This window comes from Camelus dromedarius, chromosome 29 (assembly GCF_036321535.1).
Source record: "Camelus dromedarius isolate mCamDro1 chromosome 29, mCamDro1.pat, whole genome shotgun sequence".
Lineage (NCBI taxonomy): Eukaryota > Metazoa > Chordata > Mammalia > Artiodactyla > Camelidae > Camelus > Camelus dromedarius.
The window spans coordinates 4077645-4100891 of record NC_087464.1 but is presented as its reverse complement, the minus strand read 5'-3'; the positions used below and the strand labels follow the sequence as shown (position 1 = coordinate 4100891).

The 23247-nt window shown below is 46.0% G+C and overlaps 1 protein-coding gene across 7 annotated transcripts in view; it reads right to left on the bottom strand.

Annotated features, from left to right (window-relative positions):
* Positions 1-23247, bottom strand: part of OTUD7A (OTU deubiquitinase 7A) — a 210442-nt gene that overhangs the window by 9322 nt on the left and 177873 nt on the right. For all 7 annotated transcript variants that reach the window (XM_064480500.1, XM_064480502.1, XM_064480505.1 and 4 more), the window contains 2 exons: positions 9609-9736; positions 8476-8625 (listed from right to left, as the gene is read on the bottom strand). In XM_064480500.1, coding sequence (XP_064336570.1) covers positions 8476-8625; positions 9609-9736 — 278 coding nt within the window. The remainder of the gene's footprint in view (positions 1-8475; positions 8626-9608; positions 9737-23247) is intronic.

Genomic DNA, 23247 nt, shown 5'->3' with positions numbered 1-23247 from the left:
AGATAGAGAAACAGAACAGAAGAGATATTTAAATAAATAATGGGTGACATTATTTATTTAAATATTTCCCAAATGAATGACAAACTCTACCATGGATCCAAGAAGCTAAGGAAAAAAAAAAAACCAAGCAGGAAAAACAAGAACAAATCCATATATATAGTATATTCAAACTGCCAAAGACCAAAGACAAAGAAAATCTTGAAGGCAGCCAGAGTGAAAAAGTCACATTACAGAAGCGAAACAGATGTAAAAATCACAGCAGACTTTTCACAATCAAACAGGTAGGACAGGGAGACAATGGAGTGACGTCTTTCAAGTACTGAAAGAAAAAACCTGCTAATCCAGAATTCTATACCCAGCCAAAATATCTCTGAAGCAGGAAGGAGACATACAAACTTTCTCAAACAAAAATGAGAAAACTCATCTTCTGTATACCTGCCCTGGAAACTGTTAAAGGAAATTCTTTAAGCAGAAGGCATATGCTACTGGTAGAAACTTGTATTTATGCAAAGAAATGAAAAGTGAAAGACTCAGAATAAATGAATTTGAAAATGAAATTATGTTTTCTTCCTCTTAGTAACTCTGAGAGAGAACTAAGGCAAAGAAAGCAGCTGTGTGTGATGTGTTTATAGCATAAGCAAAAGTAAAGTGCGTGATATTAGTAGCACAGGGATGGGATGGAGAGTTTTGGATCTGTTGTCATAAGGTCTTTATACAACACAGGAAGTAGAATGTTATTTCAAAATAGAGTCTCATTAATTAAAGATGTCTATTGTAAACCTTAGTGAAATCACTAACACAGATAGATGTTAAATAAAAAAACAAGATCTGTATAGCCCAGGGAACTACATTCAACGGCTCGTAATAACCTATAATGAAAAAGAGTATGAAAAAGAATATATATGTACGTATAACTGAATCACTACGCTGTACACCAGAAACTAACACAACATTGTAAATCAACTATACTTCGATAAAAAAGTCATCACCCTTACTAAAAAAATTTAAAAATTGTGGTACAATAGTAAATCAACAGTAGAGATAAAATGAAACCAAAAAAAAAAAAAGCTCAATTAACCCCTAAGAAGACAGCAAAAGACAAAAAAAGGAACAAAAAACAGATGGAACAAGTAGAAAAGAGATAGCATTGAATGTGAATGGTCAAAACACACCAATTAATAGACAAGCTTGTCAGGTGGGATATAAAAGCAAAACTCAAGTAGATATGGACTATGAGAAATCCATTTTAAAGATGAAGACATAAATGGGTTAAAAGATGCTAATGAAAAGAAAGCTGAGTGACTCCAGAGCAAGAACTGTTACCAAAGATATAGAGGAACATTATATAACGATATGGGGGTCAACGCTCCATGCAGATGTCACAGTCCTACATGTGTATATGGGCTTCAGAGAACATGAAGCAAATGCTAACAAAAATGAAGGAAGGACAAATTCACTGTGGTTGGAGACTGCCACGTTTCTCTTAGCCAACAGACAGCACAAATACACAGAAACCAGCAAGGATAGCGTAGACTGAGCTAATCAGAGAACTTGAAGTGACACTTAGAGAACCCAAAACAGCAGAACACATATTCTTTTCAAGACCCCATGGAATGTTCACCAAGATAGAACATATTCTTAGCTAGCCTTAGTAAATTCAGAAGTATGGAACTCATAAAAAGTTTGTTCTCAGACCATAATTGAATAAAACTATGAACCCATAAGAGAAAGATATTTGGAGAATCCTCAGCTGTTTGGAATGTAAACAGCATGCTTCTAAATAATCCTCTGTGTCCCTAATCCCTGTCCACCGCTGTGATGGTTAACTTTATGAATCGACTTGCCTGGGCTAAGGGGTGTCCAGCAAGCTGGTAAATTACATCTGGGTATGTCTGTGAGGTGATTCCACAAGAGATGAGCATTTGAATTGGTAGACAGAGTACAGAAAACCACCATCACCATCATCCAGGCATCATCTAATCTAGTGAGGGCGCAAATAGCACAAAAAAGCCAAGGTAGGAGGAATTCGCTTTTTTGCTTGAGCTGGGACACCTGTCTTCTCCTGCCTGCAGACATTGGTGCTTCTGCTTCTTGGGTGTTTTGGCTCTGATTACACTACTGGCTTTCCTGGTTCTTTAGGTCCCAGTTGGCACATGGTACTATGGCTTGGCCTCCATGATGATGTGAATCAATTCCTCTGATAAATCTCCTATTACATTTATCCATATGATCCTATTGGTTCTGTTTCTCCGGAGATCCCAGAGTCAACGGAAACACTCATTTGTTCTCCATCTCGTTAATTTAATCATTTTAAGAATGCAGTCCTTTGGTCCTGGGTGGAACTCTCTATACTTCCTGGACTTGGGTGACTGTTTCTTTTCCTAGGTTAGGGAAGTTTTTAGTTATTATCTTTTCAAAAAATTTCTCAGGTCCTTTCTCTCACTTGTCTCTTTCTGGGACCCCAATAATGTGAATATTAGTGTGCTGCATGTTGTCCCTGAGTTCTCTTAAGCTATCCTCATTTCTTTTCATTCTTTTTTCTTTTTTTCTGTTCTACAGTAGAGATTTCCACTAATCTGTCTTCTAGCTCACTGATCCATTCTTCTGCCTCCTTTAGTCAATTTTTGGTTCCTTCTAGTGTGTTATTCGTTTCAGTAATTTTATTCTTCAGCTCTATTTGGGTATTCTTTGTATTTTCAAACTCTGCTAAAAACTTCACCCTGTGCATCTATACTCCTCTTGAGTTCTCTGAACACCTTCACATCATTGCTCTAAACTCTTTCTCGGATATATTGCCTATCTCCTCATCACTTATTTCTTCTTGTGGGATTTTATCTTGTGTCTTGGCCAAGAATGCAAGTCTTCTGGGATTGGTTTTTTCCTTCAGCATAAGTCCCCTGAGATCTACCCACGTAATTGCATGAGTCATATTCACTCATTTTTATTGCTGAGTACGATTTTGTGGTCTAGATGTACCACAGCATGTTGAATTATGCACCCAGGAAAGACATGTGGGTTCATTTCTGGTTTTTAGCTATTACAAATAAAGCGACTATAAACACTCGTGCATTGGCTTCTGTGTGAACATAACCTTTCCTTTCTCTGGGATAAAATGCCTGGGAGTACAATGGCTGGGTTGTAAGTGATGTTTAGTTTTATAACAAGCTGCCTTCTAGGGTGGCCGAACCATTTTTTATTTCCACCAGTAATGTATGGGCGATTGGGTTACTCCATTTCCTCTCCAGCATTTGGTGTTGTCAGTTTTCAAGATTTTAGTCATTCTGACAGGTGTGTAGTGATGTTTCATTGCAGTTCTAATGTTGACCATCTCTGCATGTGCTGACTGGCCATCTGTATCTCTTCTTTGGTGAAATGGTTGTTTGTGTCTTTTCCCATTTTTATTTGGATTGTTGGGGATTTATGTTACTGGGTTTTGAGAGTTCTTTGTATATTTTATTTTTATATTTAAAGTAACTACAAAGTCTATAATTTAACTTTTATTGTTTTACTTTTCCCCTCCATGTTTTAAATGGAAGTATAGTCAATTTACAATGTTGTCTCAATTTCTGGTGTACATCAGAATAGTTCAGTCATACATATACATACATATATTCCTTTTCATACTCTTTCATTATAGGTTACCATAAGATGTTGAATATAGTTCCCTATGCTATATACTATAAGCTTATTGTTCATCTATTTTATATAGTTAGTCTCTGCAAATCTCAAGCTCTCAATTTATCCCTTCCCATCCCTTCCCCCACTGGTAACAATTAGTTTGTTTACTATGTCTGCAAATCTGTTTCTGTTTTGTAGATGAGTTCATTAGTGTCCTCTTTTTTCTTTTCTTTTCTTTTTTTTAAGATTCCATATATGAGTGATATCATATGGTATTTTTCTTTCTATTTCTGGCTTACTTCACTTAGAATGACGATCTCCAAGTCCATCCATCTTGCTGCAAATGGCATTATTTTATTCTTTTTTTATAGCTGAGTAGTATTGCATTGTATATATACAACATCTTCTCTATTCAGTCATCTGTTGATGGACATTTAGGTTGTTTCCATCTCTTGGCTATTGTAAATAGTGCTGCTATAAATCCACATTGGAGTGAATGTGTCTTTTCGAATTAGAGTTCCTTCCAGATACATGCCCAGGAATGGGATTGCTGGATCATATGGTAAGTTTATTTTCAGTTTTTTAAGGAAACTCCTTATTGTCCTCCATCATAGCTGCACCAAATTATATTTCCACCAACAGTGTAGGAAGGTTCCCTTTTCTCTACACTCTCTCCAGTATTTATTATTTGTGGATTTTTTAACGATGGACATTCTGACTGATGTGATTGTAGTTTTGATTTGCGTTTCTCTAATACTTAGCAATATTGAGCATTTTTTCATGTGCCATCTAGCCATCTGGATGTCGTCTGTGGAGAAATGTCTATTTAGGTCTTCTGCCCATTTTTTGATTGGGTTGCTTGTTTGTTTTGCTATTAAGCTGTATGAGCTGTTTGTATATTTTAGAAATTAGTCCCTTGTCGGTCGCATCATTGGCAAATATTTTCTCCCATTCTGTGGGCTGTCTTTTCATTTTGTTGATGGTATCCTTAGCTGTGCAAAAGCTTTTACGTTTAATTAGGTCCCGTGGTTAGAAAAAAACATTGCTGTGATTTATGTCAAGAAGTGTTCTGCCTATATTTTCCTCTAGGAGTTCTGCAGTATCCAGTCTTACATGTAGGTCTTTAACCTATTTTGAGTTTATTTTTGTGTATGGTGTTAGAAAATGCTCTAATTTCATTCTTTTACAGGTAGCTGTCCAGTTTTCCCAGCACCACTTCTTGAAGAGACTCTTTTCTGGAGGAGGATGGTTTCCCCACCAACTTTCCTCCCACTCAGCTTCTGGTCTTTGGTCCGCGATGGCAAGAGTGCTAAGGAGGTGGTAACATCAGTGTCTATAAAAAACCTTCCATTTAAGCAAAGGCCCAGGGCGCACCCCGCCTAGCTCTCAGCCAGGACCCTCCCCCCACAATCCTCCTCCTAGGGTGCCACCACTGCGCATGCGCTGCCCCTCACGCAGGCAGCCCTGAACCTGAGATCTGCAGGCGGCTGCATGGTGCTGGGGTTGGCGGGGAAGGGGACACTGCTTATCTGTCTGCGTTTAAAGAAGAATGAGTTTTCCTCCCAGAAGCATGGCACTGACAGCCTCACGCACCACTGCTTTTTAAGGGGTTGACAGCCTGACCGCCAATGTGGTTTATTTCCAGACAAAGAACCAAGTTGGTAAAGAACTCCTTTTTGCATTTTGTCCTTCCCTGGATGAGTGGTCATTGCTGGCAAAAGAAAGAGCAAAGTCCATATGAAACTGTCTGGAAACATCACATCCCCTACCTGATTCAGAGCTGGCTCCCTGAACCGCCACCAAGCACCTCACCCCCTCCTTCAGCCAAGGCATTCACTTCTCAGGCTGCTCTGCAGTCAGGAAACTGCAAGAGGGGAGCTCAGCCTTGGGGAGTAAGATGCCAGCACGAGTTCCTGGGGAAGCTGTTCTTCTCAAATGAAAAGACAGTTTCAAGAAGAGAAGCATTTGGCCCACTCTGGAATGTGGATGTGATACCTGGAATGTGGATGTGATGCCTGGAGCTGCAGCACCTATTCTATGACCATGAGGCTGCATAAGGATGGTGGAGCAGGGAGAGGCTGTGAGCCTGATTCCCTGAGAACGTGTAAAGCTGCTGCATCAGCCCTGAACCACTGACCTCAGGACTCACTGTTAGAGAAGCAATAACAGCAGTCCTCTCCTTTGAGCCCCTTGCAGCCCAATACTATTCTGAACTATCTTCTTTTGGAGGCTTATATCATGGCTCTCTGTGGTTGCTACCATTTCCTTGGCATCATAAAGGCTGAGAAGAGAGGCTGAGTCTATTCCCTGGGCAAGTTCCTGACACCTTCTTAGCTTCTCCTTACCATCCACAACCACTGGGATGACAAAAGCTGAATTGCTGGGATCTAGTATTTTCAGGAAGCCTCCTACAGCCTCTGCTGTAGTGTGGGACAGAAGGATGATGCCCTGGAGGAACCCTGGGGCAGGCTCCCTCTGGAGACGACTTCCCAGACAGCATCTGTGCTGTTCTTCCCACCTATGGCAGGTCCTTTTGGGGGAGATGTTGGGCACTAACTGTGGCCAGGAAGGGAGCTAGCTAATCAAGGCTTCGAGGTTTATCTCTGAAGCAACGTTTAAGGATCAGGGTATAGGTTTGGCTTCAGGACAGGCAGGATTTCCAGAGGTGACTGAGGACTTCAGTGTCTGGAGGGACTGTCCTGTGATGTCCATAATTAAGTGGTGATGAACTTAAACATGTCCAATGAAAACAGACCAAATATGGATAGTGGGTGGAAAGGAAGAGAAAGGGAAAGAAGAAAGGGCAGAGGACTGGGGAGGGGTGAAGGGAAGGAGAGTGGAGAAGGGAAGGAGAGTGGAGAAGGGAAGGAGAAAAGGGTTCACCCCCCAGGGATGTGGGTGCTCTGGTACTGGTGACAGACAAGGGGACAGGCTGGAAGGTCATGTGGTACCCCCTAGGCCACGCAGTGAATAGCACCACCACCCTCCTACAACATCTGCTCACTTCCATGCCAGCAACATGCCAGCAACCCACTAGCAACACCCCTTCAACAGCCCAGCACCTTGGCTCAGGCCTGTTCTGTCCCCTGGTACTGGACTCTTGTCATCACAAGCCGCCTCCAAGACTTGTTCTAGCCCACCTCTCTCTTCTGTCTGCCCATCTGTCCGTTCTCCTCTGTTAGAATAATTGCTCCCCGGCTGAATGGAGCTTGTGGCTGCTCCGGGCATACCCTGCCTGGTAGGATGTAGCGTGGTGGGCTGGACTGTCTCCCCTACAAGGTAGTGAGGATCCCAAGGCAGAGGCACTGTTGTCTTTGGGTCCCTGAAATCTGGATGCATTCACTGAATGGACCCTTGGCCCCCCACCAAACAAATAGTGCAGGACTACTGGACTTTAGCACCCATCAGCTCCGTGAAGGTGGGTAGCAATGCTTAAAGCCTCAAATTCTGCAGAGCATTTGTGTTCTCTCCAAAAACGTGTGAGGCCCTGACACACTGTGCAGAAGTTACCCAGCCAGCGGGAGCTGCTTACACGTGCTTTGCTTCTGCTTGTGCAGAAGGGGGCCCTGGAGCATCTGCCCCGCAGTGGTCGTGAGAAGTGGACAGTTCAACGTGGGACCTTGATCTTCCCCTGACCACAGAGAGTCTCTGGGAGATTGGACCAGAAGTCCTGCCCCTGGCGTGGATCCAAGGCCCTGAGAAAGGGCCCTCTTGCCTCCCAAGAGCAGCAGGGAGCTTTGAGGAGAGCCAGAAGCCACGAGGGAGGGGCCAGCACTCACTGGCCAAAAGCTTCATGATGAAATATGTTTCCCTGTGGCCAAGGCAAGATGTCTGGAAATAGTACAGGAGAGTGATGCGATGGTCTGTTACAGTCGGCTGCCACCCTGCTCCCCTTCCTTCTGGACTCACATCGCCATGTGATGAGCCACCATGTATTTCCTGGGACCACACTCAGGGATGCCGGCGACCCTGAAATTCATCTGTCTTTCCTTCCTTAGTCTCCTGGGAAATCTCCGTGTAACCAGAGACAGAAGTGACAGAAGGAGGGTCTTCCCCTTCTTTGCAGAGCTGGTCACACATCCATCAGCAGTTAACATTCCAAATAAAACCCCCACCATTTCTACAGCAGACACATAACGCATGGACTGAAGACAAGCTCCATACGGGTCCATCTTACTGGTGGCTGGAAGTGTGCAATGCGCAGCCTGTGGGGCTAGCCCGGTGAGACTTTCTGCAGCCCTGAAATAGCTTCTGGCAGGAAACTCCCATGTAACGGTTTGAATGCAAATTTCCATCTTTTGATCCAAAAGCCTACTCTAGAGCAGAGGCTGGGAAACATTTCCCACAAAGCACTAGTTAGTAGATATTCTAGTCTTTGCAGGTCACACAATCTCTGTGGCTGCGTCTCAACTCTGCAGCTGGGGCACAAAAGCAGTGGCCACAGACAAGACGCCTTTGAACGAGTTTGGCTGGGTTCTAATAAAACTATTATAAACAGGTGGTGGGCTGCAGTTTGTCGACTCTGCATTAGGGGAACTTTTAAAATTTCCACCGAAGATTAATTACATACACATAAAATATGCACCCATGTGAAAGGGCACCCCCGAAAGGGCTGTCTAAGGGTGGCAGGATTATTAGTTATTAATTATTAATTATTGCTTCATATTTTAAAAGTTATTTTTGGCATTATTCTCAATGATAATATTTTTTTGCATGCATATGGCAGTTTTCTGCAAACCCATCACCACTGAGTGTGCTTCCCAGGGAGGGCTGCACATTCTGCCTCCTGCCCCACCAGGCCTATCCCTCCCCTCTCTGTCCCCCACCCCGGGCACCATCAGGTGGTGGCGGGCGTACCTTGTTCTCTCTGCTGATCTCTCTGCTCCATGGACACCAGGGCAGAGAAATGCGCTTGGTCATAGGCAAGAACCAGAGGTGAGCAGTGGCATCTGTTGGGAGGCACCTCCAAGGGCAGGTAAATCCCTCCAAATGGGATCGGAGCAAACGCTGCAGACACAAACAAGGGTGAGGGCACGGGGAGCAGGAGGGGGCAAGGGCACAGGGATCCCTATGGGAGGCCTGTCTCTGCTCCCGTGTCCCTAGAGGCGGCCCTGGGAGTGACCAACGTACTCCCACCCCCTGCCCACTGTGATAACCACGGCCACAAGAGGGCGGGGAAGGGGTGACCGCCTGGGTCTATCTAGCATCCCAGACCCTCCTCTGTTCCTCCTGTTCAGAGAGTGCGGCCTCCCAGTGGGCTCCAGCAAGGCAGGAGGGAGGAGATGCCTGGAGCCCTCCCTGCCTGGGCCCAGTCCCTCCAAGGCCTCAGCTGAGGTTGGAGGCACATCGTGTGGCCCCCCTGGGCTTTGGGCTCCTTGTCGGTAAATCAAGGGGCAGTGTCCACCCCGGAGGAATGGCCTGCATCCTCAACTCCTCCTCCCCGCGTCCCGACTCCACCACAGCCTGGCGAGGGACTCTGTGGTCTCTCCTTTCCTTTCTCCTCTGTAACGCATGTGCAGAAAGGCAGGAGGGGACCTGGGATGAGGCCCGCACTGCTGGAGGGTGTGGGCACCGGGAGCCCCTCGGGGTTGGTTCCCACCCCGACTTAGCCAGATTTCTGCTGGCTGCCCACCGTTGACACCCAGGGTGGATGCTTGGCCGAAAGCAATCCCTCCTTCCTCTAGGAGGAAAAAAAACACATGCGGAGAAATAATAGGATCTTTGTCCAGGCAGAGTAAGGCTCTGTGTCCTTCTAGGGGCCCAGCCGTGATGTTTGGTTGTGTCTTCCTTAACTGGGATGTATGCTTTCTGGCTGAGGAAGAAAGCTCATCTGTTTTGCAGGGGTGTTGGTACAGCTCAGCGGTACAGCATGTGCTTAGCGCGCACGAGGTCCTGGGTTCAATCCCCAGTGCCTCCATTAAAAAAAAAACCTAACTACACCCCAAAAAATTAAAAATTTAAAATACATGTTTTATTACATGTAGACTTACCTTCTCCGCCCGAGTCCCTCAGCATCGTATCTGCTACCACGACAATGGGTCTTCTTAATATGTGGGCCAGGACGAAGACATGGAACTCCTCCAGACTCTCATACACGGGGTCCTCGGAGTTGTCCACGCTGGGAGACATGGCAAAGCAAGCCTGTCACTGGACTGAGTCAGGACGGGGGAGTGGAGGACAGAGCAGCTCCCCTCTGGACCTCACCTCCCCGGACCCCAGCCGTCGCGGCCATCTGAGGCCGCCTCTCTCCACACCACCCAGCGATGGCAGACACAGCGGCCCCAGCTCTCCACCCCCACCCTGGGTAGGGTGGTCTCAGGGGAGAGCCTGAGGTACAGAGAACCCAGTGGAGTGGGCTGGTGGCCACCTTGAAGATGTGGTCTCCCTGGTGACAGAGGCAGCCCACCCCAAGCACGTGGGGCCGGTTCTCCGGGGAGGGTGGGTAACAAGGGTGCGGTGGGAGCAGGGGGGATGGATGCTTCCCTTTGGGTTCACTCCTACATCCAGCAGCTTAGGCTGAAGCTTCACCCTCAGGTTGGCAGGCGTGCCTGGAAACATCTGATGGGCCGGGGTGGTCTGTGGCTTCCAAGCTCTGAGGGGCTTTCCTGGGAATTCCCAACAGAAGAGGGTGGGGAGAAGGCTGCCTTAGTGGGAGGGAGGAAGTGACAGATGCCCAATTCTGGCCACTTGGACCCTCTCCAGCCTGTCCCCTGACTCTTGTCCCCGGCTTAGGGAAACAGCAGGTCTAAGAATTGCTTCCACTTGGGACAGTAGAACCTGGGCAGAGGACTGTAGCCTTGAAGTCTCTCAGCAACCAGGTTACCCCCAAAAGAAGAAACATGGGAGAGGGGAGAGCCCCTGTCCCCAGCTCAGTGGGACCTCTGTGGCATCCCTGGTGCCAGCCAGGTTTGCCTCTTGGGCACTCGAATGGGGGCTGTGAATGAAAAATATTCCCACCGTATCAGTAAACCAAGGATGCTGCAGCCACCAGTAGCCATCAGCCACTGCAGCCACCCACAGCAGTGCCTCCTGAGGGAACTCGGGATGGGAAAGAACAGGACACTGGCCCTCGACAGCTAGGTGCATAGCAAAGGAATGCTCTCCATGAGCCCAGACTCTCACATCTTCTCATATATAGAAAGGTACTAAATTCCTTAACTTGAGATGTCTGGTTTTCTCTAATTAACAATCATCTTTTGATGTTCTGACTACCTGGTCTTTGATGCAAAAACTCCTATAGATATATATATATATACTGGCTCCTCCCCACCTCTTTGGAGCAGTCCCTTAGAGCAATCTGAGAGGCTGCCTTTAGGGCTTAAGTCCTCAGAATGTCTGCCAAATAAAACATAATTCTCAATTTTTACGTTATGCTTTTTTTTTTTTTTGCGTTGATCCAGGGCCCCCAGAATTAACCGAGGGGGATCTGTGAGGATTGGAGCAGGTAGGGTTCAGAGCCAGCAAGTGTGGCCCCTCTTGAGAACCCTGGGGTGGGATGGCCTGGACAAACAGTGCTGCATACACAGCCTGCAGCCACCTGCTACAATTGCTTCTTGAACGAAGGCTGTGAACCCTTGGGAACACGTGGCAGTCACCTGGGGATTTTGTTGTGATTGTACCTACTTGTGATTGCACAAGTTTTTCTTGTTCACTTTTCTAGTGCCTCAATATATCTTATTTTAGTACCTTAAAAAGTTTGGCAGCACCCAAAAACTCACAAAACAGTTGCACATAAAGTATAACTTTTTTCCTTGAACCACTTGAAAGCAAACTGCCCACCTGAAATCCCATCCCCCTGGTGGAGTCAGCGTGCATTTCCTGTGAACGGGGCGTTCGCCTCTGGAATCACAACAGGATCCTCACTGGGACCGGGTCTGGTCCCCAGGACAGACCCCAGTCACCATCTGCCTGCTGTCCCAGCAGGGCCCCTGAACAGAGGCTCTAATGCCAGGTGACATGTTGCATCGGGCCGTGCTGTCTCTTACCCTCCCACTGTCTGGAACATTCGTCAGGATACTTGACATTCGTGACCTGGGCAGTTTTGAAGGCTGCAGGCCTGGTTCTGTCTAGAATGTCTACAGTCCAGGTTTGTGTTTGCTCACAATCAGAGCAGACTGGGTTCCGCTGCATCCTTCTCGTGGCATCCCATTGGGTGGCCTGGCGGTGACCGGGTCTCCCTCAGGGCCATCTGCCAGGCTCCCCTCTGCACAGCTGCTCACTTCCTCTCCATAATTAATAAGCATTTTATGGGGAGGAACTGTGAACCCACACCCATATCCCATTCCTCACCAAACCCTGCTACATTATTATCATGATGGATTCCCGGCTTCTATTTTATCCAATGGGTTATAATTCATTAGTGTGATTATTTTGATGCTCAGATACTCCTTAATTTGGTCAATGGGGCTCATTCAAGCTCATGTGACAGCCTGCATTTTTTTTTTATTAGTCTAGTCAGTTACAATGTGTCCATTTCTGGCATTCAGTGTAACATTTCAGTCATACATATAATACATATATTCATTTTCATGTTCTTTTCCATTATAGTTCCCTGTGCTATACAAAGAAATTTGTGTTTTTAATCTATTTTATATATACTAGTTAATATTTGCATTGTTTTTTAGAGCACATTCTTGCTTTCCAGCACAAGAAGGTGGTCCAAGTTCATCTTCTGCCTCAGCCCTGGATTCAGCCATTTCTCCTGGTTTTTTTTTTTTTTTAAATAGTGGACAATGGTGTTTAGAAGCCAAAATATGATTTTTGCTAATGTCATTGCTCTTAGACTCAGTAAATAGAGGTAGGGGACGTGTGTGTGTGTGTGTGTGTGTGTACACCCACAAATGTACACAGATAGTTTCATCTGTCATCTATTACCTATCTATCTATCTATCTATCTATCTATCTATCTATCTATCTATCTATCATCTCTCTACTATCTCTCTGGAACTTTGAGTCCCCTAATTCTTTCATTTCCAATGGGACAAGTTCATTCTACTTGTAACGCCTTCCTCCAACAGTGAGGCACCAGGATTCTATTTCCTTGTTTGACACATCTCCTTTTATGGAAACAATCCCCCAGTGCTGCTGCCCCTCCCCTGAGCTGCCCTTCTCACTCTGTCTGGCTCTGACTCCCTGGCCTCGGTCCTCTGTGTCCTGCCAACCCCCTACTCCCTCGCCACCCACTGCAGATGCCCACCTTGCTTTGATGAACCTTAAGGCTTTAGGACTGGAATTTTTTAAGAAGGGAAGGGAAGTGGAAGAGGAGTGTGTTGAAGACATACATTCAAGCCGAGGCTAACACAATGCCCCTGGGTGTGCATCTGAAAACATCCCAGGTGATCATCCTGTCCAGTCATAGCTCAGAGGGTGTGTGGGGTCAAGCAGGTGGACAGTTGAACCAGACAATTAGCAGCAGAGAGGAGACAGCTTGGACGTACAACCTGCCCCTCTGCATGGCTGGCTGACTGCCCTTGGGCAGGACCCTGAAGCTGCCCAGGCGGGTTTCCTGGTCTGTGACTCTTGCTGGGGTGAGCTTTAAGGCTGCCATTTAAGCCAGGACGCCCCCAAATCCACACTGTGCCCTTCCGCTGCTGCCTGGGGTGCTGCCTTGCTGGCTTTGATTGTATTTTCAATTAGCAAAGTCTTTAAAAATTTGACCTGGGTTCCACATTGGCAAATGTGAGACCTCATAAGGTGAACGAACGTTCCTTCTGCTTGGTTGTCTGGTGGGAGGCACAGAACCTTGAGGACTCTTCCTAAGAATGCCTTGTTTCCCACAAGGGACCAACCTCTGACCCTGGAGTGCCAGCCCACAGTGCAGGCACCTTCCAGCAGCGGAAAGCCACTCACTTGTCCTTAGAAGACTGACTTATGTTCACATCCCTGAGACTGTGCATTGTGAAAGCATTTAGGATTCTAGTTATTTCTGAAAAAGTCCAATTAAAGAGAAAGGCAGCAAACACACTATAAACTTACGTAGACATGACAATGAAATTATAGAAACTCAGTCACAGAAGGAGAAACACACAAGAGAAGTGGGGAACCAGAGTGTAAGTGCTCCCTGGGGCTGCCCAAGAGTCCTTGAGAGGACTCCCTTTTCTCAGTCTTTTTCTCTCTTTCTTCTAACAGCCTCTCAGCCTCCATGATCCACCCCATCAAAAGAACAAATAACCTTGTCTTCTATAAAATGTTAGAAAGCAAAGTTGGTTATTTTCATCACAAACCTCAGGATAACTTGCTGATTCTGACTCTCCATGCCTGTTTCACATTGGTTAAGAGCATGGGTTTACATTTGCGGTCAGTCCCAAGTTCAGATTCCGGCCCTGTCTCTTTCGGGTTGTGGGACATTGGGAACTGATTTCATTTTCTGAATCTCAGGTTTCAGATCTGTCATTGGTGATGATACTGACAGCCTCACAGCCATGCTTGACGCGTAACATAACACATGAGTGTGCTTGCTAGATGGCACAGCTCTAATTCCTGCCTGACAATGCTGTCCTTACCAATCTCTAGAGAATCCTGATCCTCTAAGAGGGCCATCCCTTCCTGTTCCAGCTCCCAGTCAAAGGTTGTGCAGGAAAACAGTGTGAGCACTCATCCCATCAGGGATGACCTGTGCTCTCTGCCTCCTAACAGGTCAGGTCTGGGCACTGGTGTCACAGCCCCGGGCAGGAATGCCTCCCCAGGGTGTGTGTGGAGGCACAAGTGGTCAGCTCCATGCCTGCTGGTCCTGGATCATGGTCTGTATGAACACACAGCCACATGTGGCCAGCACTGAGCTAGGGTTTGGAAGAGAATCCTAAAGATGCATTGGATTGGATGCACCAAAGGATATTGCAGTCTGAGGAGGGTATGATATAACCCATTCATGAGCCCTGCATGAGCAGGGGCTCAGGACAGGGCTATGTGCACAGGACAGAAAGGGGATTAAGTAACTGGAAGGTTATAAAAAGGCAGAGCTTCACAAGACAATCCCATAAGGTGGTTTATGAACTCCTGGACTCCCCTCTCCCCAACCCTGAGCTGCCCATGCCTGGATCTGGTCCTCATCAGTACCCAAAACGCTCCAAGGACTGACTGAAGAGACCACCACCCAGGTCACAGGCTGAGTGATGTGTGGCTTAGCCAAAAACAACAACAAAGGCTTTAAAAACTGAAGAAGTTGGAACCACAGTCCAGAGAAGGCAGGTGGAAACTTGCAGTATGAACCTAACCAGGCTGAATGCCTGCTAACATAAAAATGTCAACATCTTCCATAGATTATAAATAAGACTTAGAGTCTCATAACATAAGATCAAAAATGCTGCAGATGCAATCAAATGTACTTGACGGATGAAGGACCACCGAAATCTCGATGTCCAAGGAAGAGAACAATCAAAAGACACCAACTCTGAGTTGGCAGGTGTTGGAATTATCTGACAAAGATTTTGAAGATGTTATTATTAAGATGCTCCATTAAGTGATGGACATTTTAGAACCGAAAAATACAATGATTGGAAGAAAAACTTCACTGAAAGGACTCAGTAGTAGATTGCAGGTGAGAGAGGAAAAGAGTCAGTCAGTCTGAAGACAGATCAGTAGATGATTCCAATCTGTAGAAGAGGAGAAGAAAGGACTGACAAAATGAGAATTTCAATGACTTGTCAGACAATGCCAAAGGTGTAATGCTCATGTTACCAGAGTCCCAAGAGAGCACAGTGCTCCTAAAAAGAAAAAAATATTTGAAGATATCATGACTGAAAATTTTCTAAGCTGGGCAAAAGACACAAATCTATAGATTTAAGAAGCTGAAAGAAATAAAGACAAGAAACTTAAAGAAATCCATGACCAGACACAACAAAATCAAATGGTCAAAACCCAAGGACAGAGAAAACATGTTGAAAGCAGCTAGATCAAAGTGACACATTCAACAGGGGAACACTAATTTGAATGACTATAGATTTCTTATCCAGAACCATGGTGGCCAGAAGAAGGAGGAACAAAATTTTTGAAGTACAGCAAGAAAAAGGTGTTAAACTAGAATTCTATACCCAGTAGAATATCCTTCAGGTATAAAGGTGAAATAAAGACAGTTTCAAATAAAGGAAAGGTAAAGGAATTCATGGCCAGCAAACCTCTAAAAGAATTAAAGGAAAATGTTCAGACTGATAGAAAATGATACCACAAGAAATGCTGAAACATCAGAAAATGGTCATGATCTGCATACATATAATAGACTATCCTTTTTCTCTTGAGTTCTTTACTATATATTTGAAGATTCACATTAAAATTACAACATCAGCTGATATGGTATTTAAAGGATGTAGATGTAATACTTAAAATTATAACACATGGGAGAGGATAAGGGACCTATATGGTGGTAATGGATTTTGAATTTCACTTGAATTCCAAAAAGGACTGTTTAAAGTATGCATATTGTAATTACTAGAGTCACCACTTAAAAACTATAAAAAGAGATATCAAGGATTACAAAAATTAAATTAAAATAGAATTGTAAAATATTCAAATAACTGAAACATGGGAAGGGGAACAGAGAAACAAAAAAATACAGAGGGAAAGAGAAAACAAACAATAAAATGGAAGATCTAAATCCAAACATGTCAATAATTACATTAAATATATATTGTCTAAATGCAGCAGTTAAAAGATAGAAATTGTTAGAAATGATAACAACTATTCACTGTGTTGAAGAAACTCACTTCAAATATAATGATACAGGTAGGTTATAAGTAAAAGGATGGGAAATTGCAGATCATGAAAATTTTAATCAAAAGAAGCTTTATCTATACCAAGCAAAGTAGACTTCAGAGCAAAGAAAATGGTCAGGGATAAAGAGACATATTATATAATGATAAAAGGATACATTCGCTAAGAAGACAGAACAGTCCTAAATGAACATGGATTTTACAATAAGACTTCAAAATACTTAGAAGAAAAAATTGACAAAACTGAAAGGAGAAATAGAAACAACCCAAGTATAATTGTAGGGTTCCAAACTTCTCTCTTGGTAATTTGAAGAACAAGTAGACAGAAAATCAGCAAGGATATATAAAAATTGAACAAAACCATCAATCAATTGGATTTAACTGACATCAACAGAACATTCCATTCAACAAGTACAGAATACACATCTTTTTAAAATGCACATGAAATATTCACAAAGATAGAAAATACATTCACTTCTTAGCAAACCTTAACAAATTTCAAATAATTTAAAATCATACCAATTATGTTCTCAGACCACACTGCAATTAAACTAGAATTAGTACAGAAAGACAACAAAAATCCATTACATAATACAATTTTAAATAATTCAGTGGTCAAAGAGAAGATCTTAAGGGAAATTAGAAATATTTTAAACAGAATGAAAATAAAAATGCAACATATCAAAATTGGTTCTATGCAGCTAAGCAGTTCTTAGAGGGAAATTTATAGCCCCCAAATGCATATGATACAAAAAAGAAAGGTATCAAATCAATAATCTCTGCTTTCACCTGAACAAAGTAGAGAAACTAGCACAAAATAAACACAAAACAAGTAGAAGGAGGGAAATTCTAAAGGTAGGAGCAGAAATCAATGAAATTAAAACCTAGAAACTAATAGAGATAATTAAACAAAAAATTGGTTCTTTTAAAAGAGCAGTACATTAATAAAATTTTAGAAAGGCTGACAAAGAAAAAAGAGAAGGACACTAACTGCTGAATCTAAAAAGAAAGAGGGAATATCACCAAAGTACCCTCCATATATTAGGTTAAAAAAAGGAAAATTACAAGTAATATTATGCACATAAATTCAACATCTTAGATGAAATGGGACAATTTCTCAAGAACAACAAGGTACTCAAACCCACTTATTTCTATTTTCCTTAACTATTAAATAAATTGAATTTATAGCTAATAACTTCCTGAAAAGGAAAATCTGGTTGCAGATGAATTTGTAGATTTGGTGAATTCTACCAAATATTTAAAGAAGTATCACCAGTTCCATACAATCTCTTCTAGAAAATAGAAGAGGGAGTAATAGTTCCCAAATTGCTTTATAATACTAACATAACTATGATACCAAAACTAGACAAAGGCAGTAGTATGTAAAAAGAAAACTACGTTCCAGTAACCTCCATGGCCACAGATGCAAAAATCCTCAACACAATATTGCCCAACTGAATGAACAAAAGAGAAAGTGGAATTCATCCTTGGAATGCAAGGCTGGTTCAATATTCAAATATCATTCAATGTAACTGATCATATTAATGGTCTCAAGAAGAAGGAGAAAAATCCACACATCATAGTAATTGGTGTAGAAGTTTATTTGATGAAAGTCAACATTCATTAATGATAGAAATTCTCAACAAAAAGAATAGAAGGAAATTTCCTCAACCTGATAAAAAATACCTACTAAAAACCTACAGCAAATATCACATTGATGAAAGAGTTCTAAGACTGGTAACCACGGAAGGGTGTCCTTTCTCACCACGCCTACTCAACATTGTACTAGAAGTCCTAGCTAGTGCAATAAGTCAAGAAAAAGAAATGAAAGGCTTGGAAGAAGAGACTGGAAAGGGAGAAATAAAACTATCCCTACTCACAGATGATATGAATGTCTATGTAGAAAATTCCAAGGAATCTAAAAAGCCTCCTAAAACTGACAAATGAGTTTAGTAACATCACAGAACAAAGTCAACACAAACATCAATCACATTTCTATAACTAGCAATGTACGACTGCTGACCCAGATGAAAACACAGACACATGTGCATGTGCATACACGTGTGCATGCACATGCACACGGCTTTTTACAATAGCTCCAGATGAAACACTCAGGTATAAATCTAATAAAACAGGTATAGAACTTGATGCTGAAAATTGTAAAATGCTAATGAAACAAATCAAAGAAGACCCAAATAAATGAAGAGACATACTGTGACTCCCTGATACATGGAAAAAGATGTGTAAGTAGATTCAACATTTCATATATTTCAATCCTCTCCAAATTCATGTATAGATTTAATGCAATATCAATAAAAATTCCAGCAGGATATTTTCCAGATATAGGTAAGATGATTCCATACATTTATATGGGAAAGCAAAAAAAAAAAAAAAAAAAAAAAAAAAAGACCAGAAATATTAAAAAGGAAGAATAAAGTTGGAGGAATAATGCTACTGAATTTTAAGATCTATTATAAAGTGACAGTAGTCAAAAGGGTGATATTGTCAAAAAGATGGACACGTATCCTTCCTATTCGTGGGTACGTGTTCCTTTGCAATGTGACTGCCCCTCCTCCCATTAAGGATGGAGTCTCTTTCTCTCTTCCCAGAGTCTGGCTCAGCCATGAGACTTGATTTGACCAGTGGGACGTCAGGAAACCCGATGCAAGCAGGGGCTTGAGAAGCACCTTCACAGTGAGGGCTGCCCCTCTTCCTGCCCTGACTGAAAGGAGCCTGAAGCTTCTCAAGGATAAAAACGCACCTGGACAGAGGTCCAGCAAGAGTCAGAGCATGTGGGTGAGGCTATCCTGGACTATCTGAGTGGCCCCAGGCAATTCCAGCTCAGATTGCTGATGCCCAGAATATGAACATATCTGGAGGCTTTGCTATATAAGCCACTCAGTTTTGGCGCTGTTTACTACACAACCATCAAAAATGGATACAGCCTAGCAGGGAGGGTGTCACCAAGTGCATTGTACATCTGAGCAACACGGAGGCTCAGAGAGCTTGGGAGATGTGTTCGAGATCACACACCCAGCCTGAGATGCTAACCCAGGTCGTCTGGGTGTCTGGTTGGGGTCCACCAGGCAGCCCTTCTTCCTACTTCTCAGCTGCCTTGAAGCCGGATGAAGCACCCAGAGGCTGTCACTAACTGACGTTCAGAGATTTTAGCAGTTTTAGAACAAGCATGGGTTCCTCCTGCTGCACACGCTCTCCATTCTCAGAGTGTATGGCGAGGGGGGCGGTGATGGATAATCTCCCTCCAGCACTGGTTTCTGTGCAAACTTAGGGTGGAGTTATTTCCTTCTCTCCTCCTAGCCTTCCTTTGCCTTCTGGGGAACAGCCCTCTCCTCACGGTCCCCACGTGGGTTGGAGCGCCAGGGATGGCGGCTCTGGCAAAAGGCAAGCTGAGTTCACTTTTGGCTGTGGGGCGGTCACACACCCAGCAGCCCCTTGGAGGTCAGGCTTTCACATGCGGCGCCTCAGAGGGTCCCTGGAGGAGCCGCAGCCCAGAACGTCTAATTTCTTTTATTTTAGCCATGGAGAAAAGGACACATTTTGATTTGTAAGTAGGAGTGTCAGAGAGAACTGGTCCTGCAGTTCTGAGCTGCACCCCGCTCGGAAGCACCCGCCTCTGCCTGGTCCTGGATCTCACTGTGCTCGCCGCATCTGCATCTGCAGGTACCATCCCATCTTTCTCCCACATCTGAGCTCAGCAGGAAGCCCACACCATCCTAGTCTTCCTGGGGTCTCACAGGGCGCCTTGCTCTGTGGTCACCAGTCCTAAGCAGCCTGTCCATGGTGGTTTCTGCCCAGACCCCAGCCTGGTCCCTGCCCTTCTCTTTGAGCCAGCTGTGGACATGCATCCCTGCCTCCGGAGTCTCCTGATAGAGCTCAGCCAGTGAGCCTGGGGAAGGGCCACTGCGAGTTGGGCAGGAGGAAGGCAGGAAGCGGACAAGTGCATCCCCAGGTCTGACCCTCGGTCCCTTCGGACTCTTCAGATGTTTAACCTGGTTGCTTTCTGGGAAAGTAGTGGGTTTAAACAGTGATGCAGGGCCAGTGTCCATGCAGGGAGTAGCAGAGTGTGCTCTGTCCCATCTGTGCTGGTGACAGCAGGCCAGGAGCTGGCAGGAGCCGGACAGAGGGAAGGACCAGCCAGCACCATCCCTCACCCCCGGGAGCCAGGGTCTGAGGGAGCCTGGTGTGGGAGCCAACACAAGGAAAGCCATTTTCGTGTTTCTCACCATTGTCCCTGCAAATATGCTCTCTTGACTAGAGCCCTCCTCTCCCCAGAATGCACTCTGGAAAATCTGCATGACCTCTCTGATCACTTTTCCTTGTTCTGTTCTGGGGGTTATCTCAGTCCTGAGCCAAGCCCACTGCAGCCCACCCGGTTTTTCTCTGGTTCTCCCTTCATCTCCATCCTGTCCTCTGGCAGGACCCATGTCCCCTGCGGGGCCAGCACAGGCTAGAGGGCAGCCAAGTCCTTCAGGGCTCTCCTGCTTCGGGTGCCCGCTGGGCTTGGGGGAGGCCCCAGTGCTGACCCCACTTCCAAGGATGTGCATTTGCAGGTCTTCAGACCTCCCCCCAACTGAGGGTTTCTGCCCTCTGTCCCCTGGACACAGGGCTAGTACCCAGGGGTACGGCCGGCCTGCCCTTCAGGCCTGGCCTCTGGGCTTCACCCTCATCATAGGCAGAGTCCTGAAGAGAGCTTGTCCTGGGCCACCTCCCAGGATTCATGCCTGGAGCTTGGGAAGTATGCATGACCCCCGGGGGCATCCAGCCTCCACTTTCAGAGCCTTGGGGCAGGCGCTGGGCACCCATCTCCACAGCCCTTGAGCCTCAGGGATGCTTCACATCCCTCAGCTCAACTCGAGGAGGGACCCCTCCTAACCTCTTCCAGAGAAGACAGAGGCAAAACGCAGACGCTGAAAACCTGCTCAGGGAAAGTCTCTTTTTTGGACTTTTGAACCCCAAAGGAAGGTAGATCCCCCAGCCGGGGAGCCTCTCCTGGAGGGAGGAAACAGTTCTGTTCTCGGTTGGCATGACCACATGACAGCCAACCAGAGGGGAGGAAAATGTGTGGGGATCGCATGACAGTGACTAAAGGCTGGTGTCTCTCACAGAGCTCACGTGTTTACAAAAGCCACGTGTCAGAACCAAAATAGCCTTGATTCTAGCAGCTCCCCGCCTGCTTCTGGGATTTACCTGTTGCTGTGGGCCAGGGGCCCATCCTGCGGGCTGCAGTCAATCTGGCCAGCAAACTCTGTGCCCTGGCTCGAGAGGGCAATGAGGTGGGGGAGGATTTGAGCCCCTGGGGCCATTTGAAATCCAGGAGAAACCAGCCACGGGGCTTGGACACCACTCTGCAGAGCGTTTCTGAGCCACGGTCCGGCAGAGGGACGGGGAAGAGGGTGCTCCCACGGCACCCATCAGAATCCTGCCAGCATTGGTGTTGCCCACCTTCCCCAGCACTTCTGCGCCGCATGATGGAAGAGGACGCCAGTGGCCAGTGTAATGCTCGCCTGTCCCCAGAACCTGCTAGTCCAAGTTGCATGGACCGGACTCCAAAAGATCAGGGGATGTGTTGGGGGAAAAGTAACATCTCCCATTTGACATTCATCCCTACTGACGAGACACACTTTCATCTGTACAGCTGAAACCAAACAGATGGTGAAGGGGTCCTGGAGGAGGGGGACATCTGGAGGCCCAGGGCAGCACCATCGGGTCTGGCAGGTCTCAGCAACACCCGAGCGCCCTGCCTGTGGGCTGGGTGAGGAGTCAGCTGGTCCTACATCCTCTCCCCTCACCCTATAATCTTCAAGGCTTAAGAGATGGGAGAAAGAAGTGGGTAGCAGGGAACACTGCCACTGCCCATCACCATCACCTAGGGGCCGCTATGGGGTGGTCCTGCCTTGACCTCAGCACACCTGAGTCCCAGTGAAGGGAGACAGGGATAAAGAGGCATCGGATGCTGCACCCTCAGCTCTCCTGCTCTGAGTCCCCTTGGTCCCGGGGAGGAGGCCATGGCCTTAGGAGTCAGATGGCCTGGACCAGCCACGTGACTGCCTGCCAAGTGCCTCCTGGATGAGAGGACTCGGGGTACACAATATGCGGCGACGGTCACTTGCCATTCATATCATTACCGCTGTTGCTCCCCACCCTTCTCTCACCCCGTAAGTGACTCCGGCTGCATCCAGGCCACCAGCACCTGCGGCAGAGGCCAGAGGGGCAGTGGGGACAAGGATGGCCAGGAACACTTTAGACACATCCCAGGCATGACTCAGCACTGTGGGAAAGTACAGAGCGGTGTTTTCAGGGACGGATTGAGTCTGTACAATATTTGTCCCCAAATGTCCTAAACAAGATAGACTTCCGGTGCAGACACGCCTTATGATTAAAACAAAGCGACAAAACAGCCCCGTAGGAAGAGTGTTCACGGGCTTCCTTAGTATCTCGTCTTTGACGGGCCTCGGTCCAGCACTGTGGGGGAAATGCCCACCCTGCTGCGGCGGAGGCTGAGGTCCCCCGGATGCCCAGAGGGGGCGGCCAGGACGCACCGCCTACAGGTCCTGTGTTTGCCTGAGGCTTTTTCTGGGGGTGACCACCTGGCCCTCAGCTTGAAAAAGTACGAACGTGTCTTTTGCACTCCGGGGCCAAAGGCGCTGTGGTTGCCGTTGGCCCGCCCTTCATTCCCACACTGGGAGTGGGACTGGGACTGGGACTGGGACCGGGACCGGGACCGGGACTGCGACCGGGACCGGGACCGGGACCGGGACGTTCTAGCTGTGTCTGCGGGGACAGCTACTCCCCGCGTGTGCGCAGCCGCAGAGCCTTTGGGCCGGGACCACGCATGACGTCCACGGAGACCGGCTGGGAGATGCTGGGCTCGCCTAACGATCTTTGGTTTCACTGTGACCTCTTG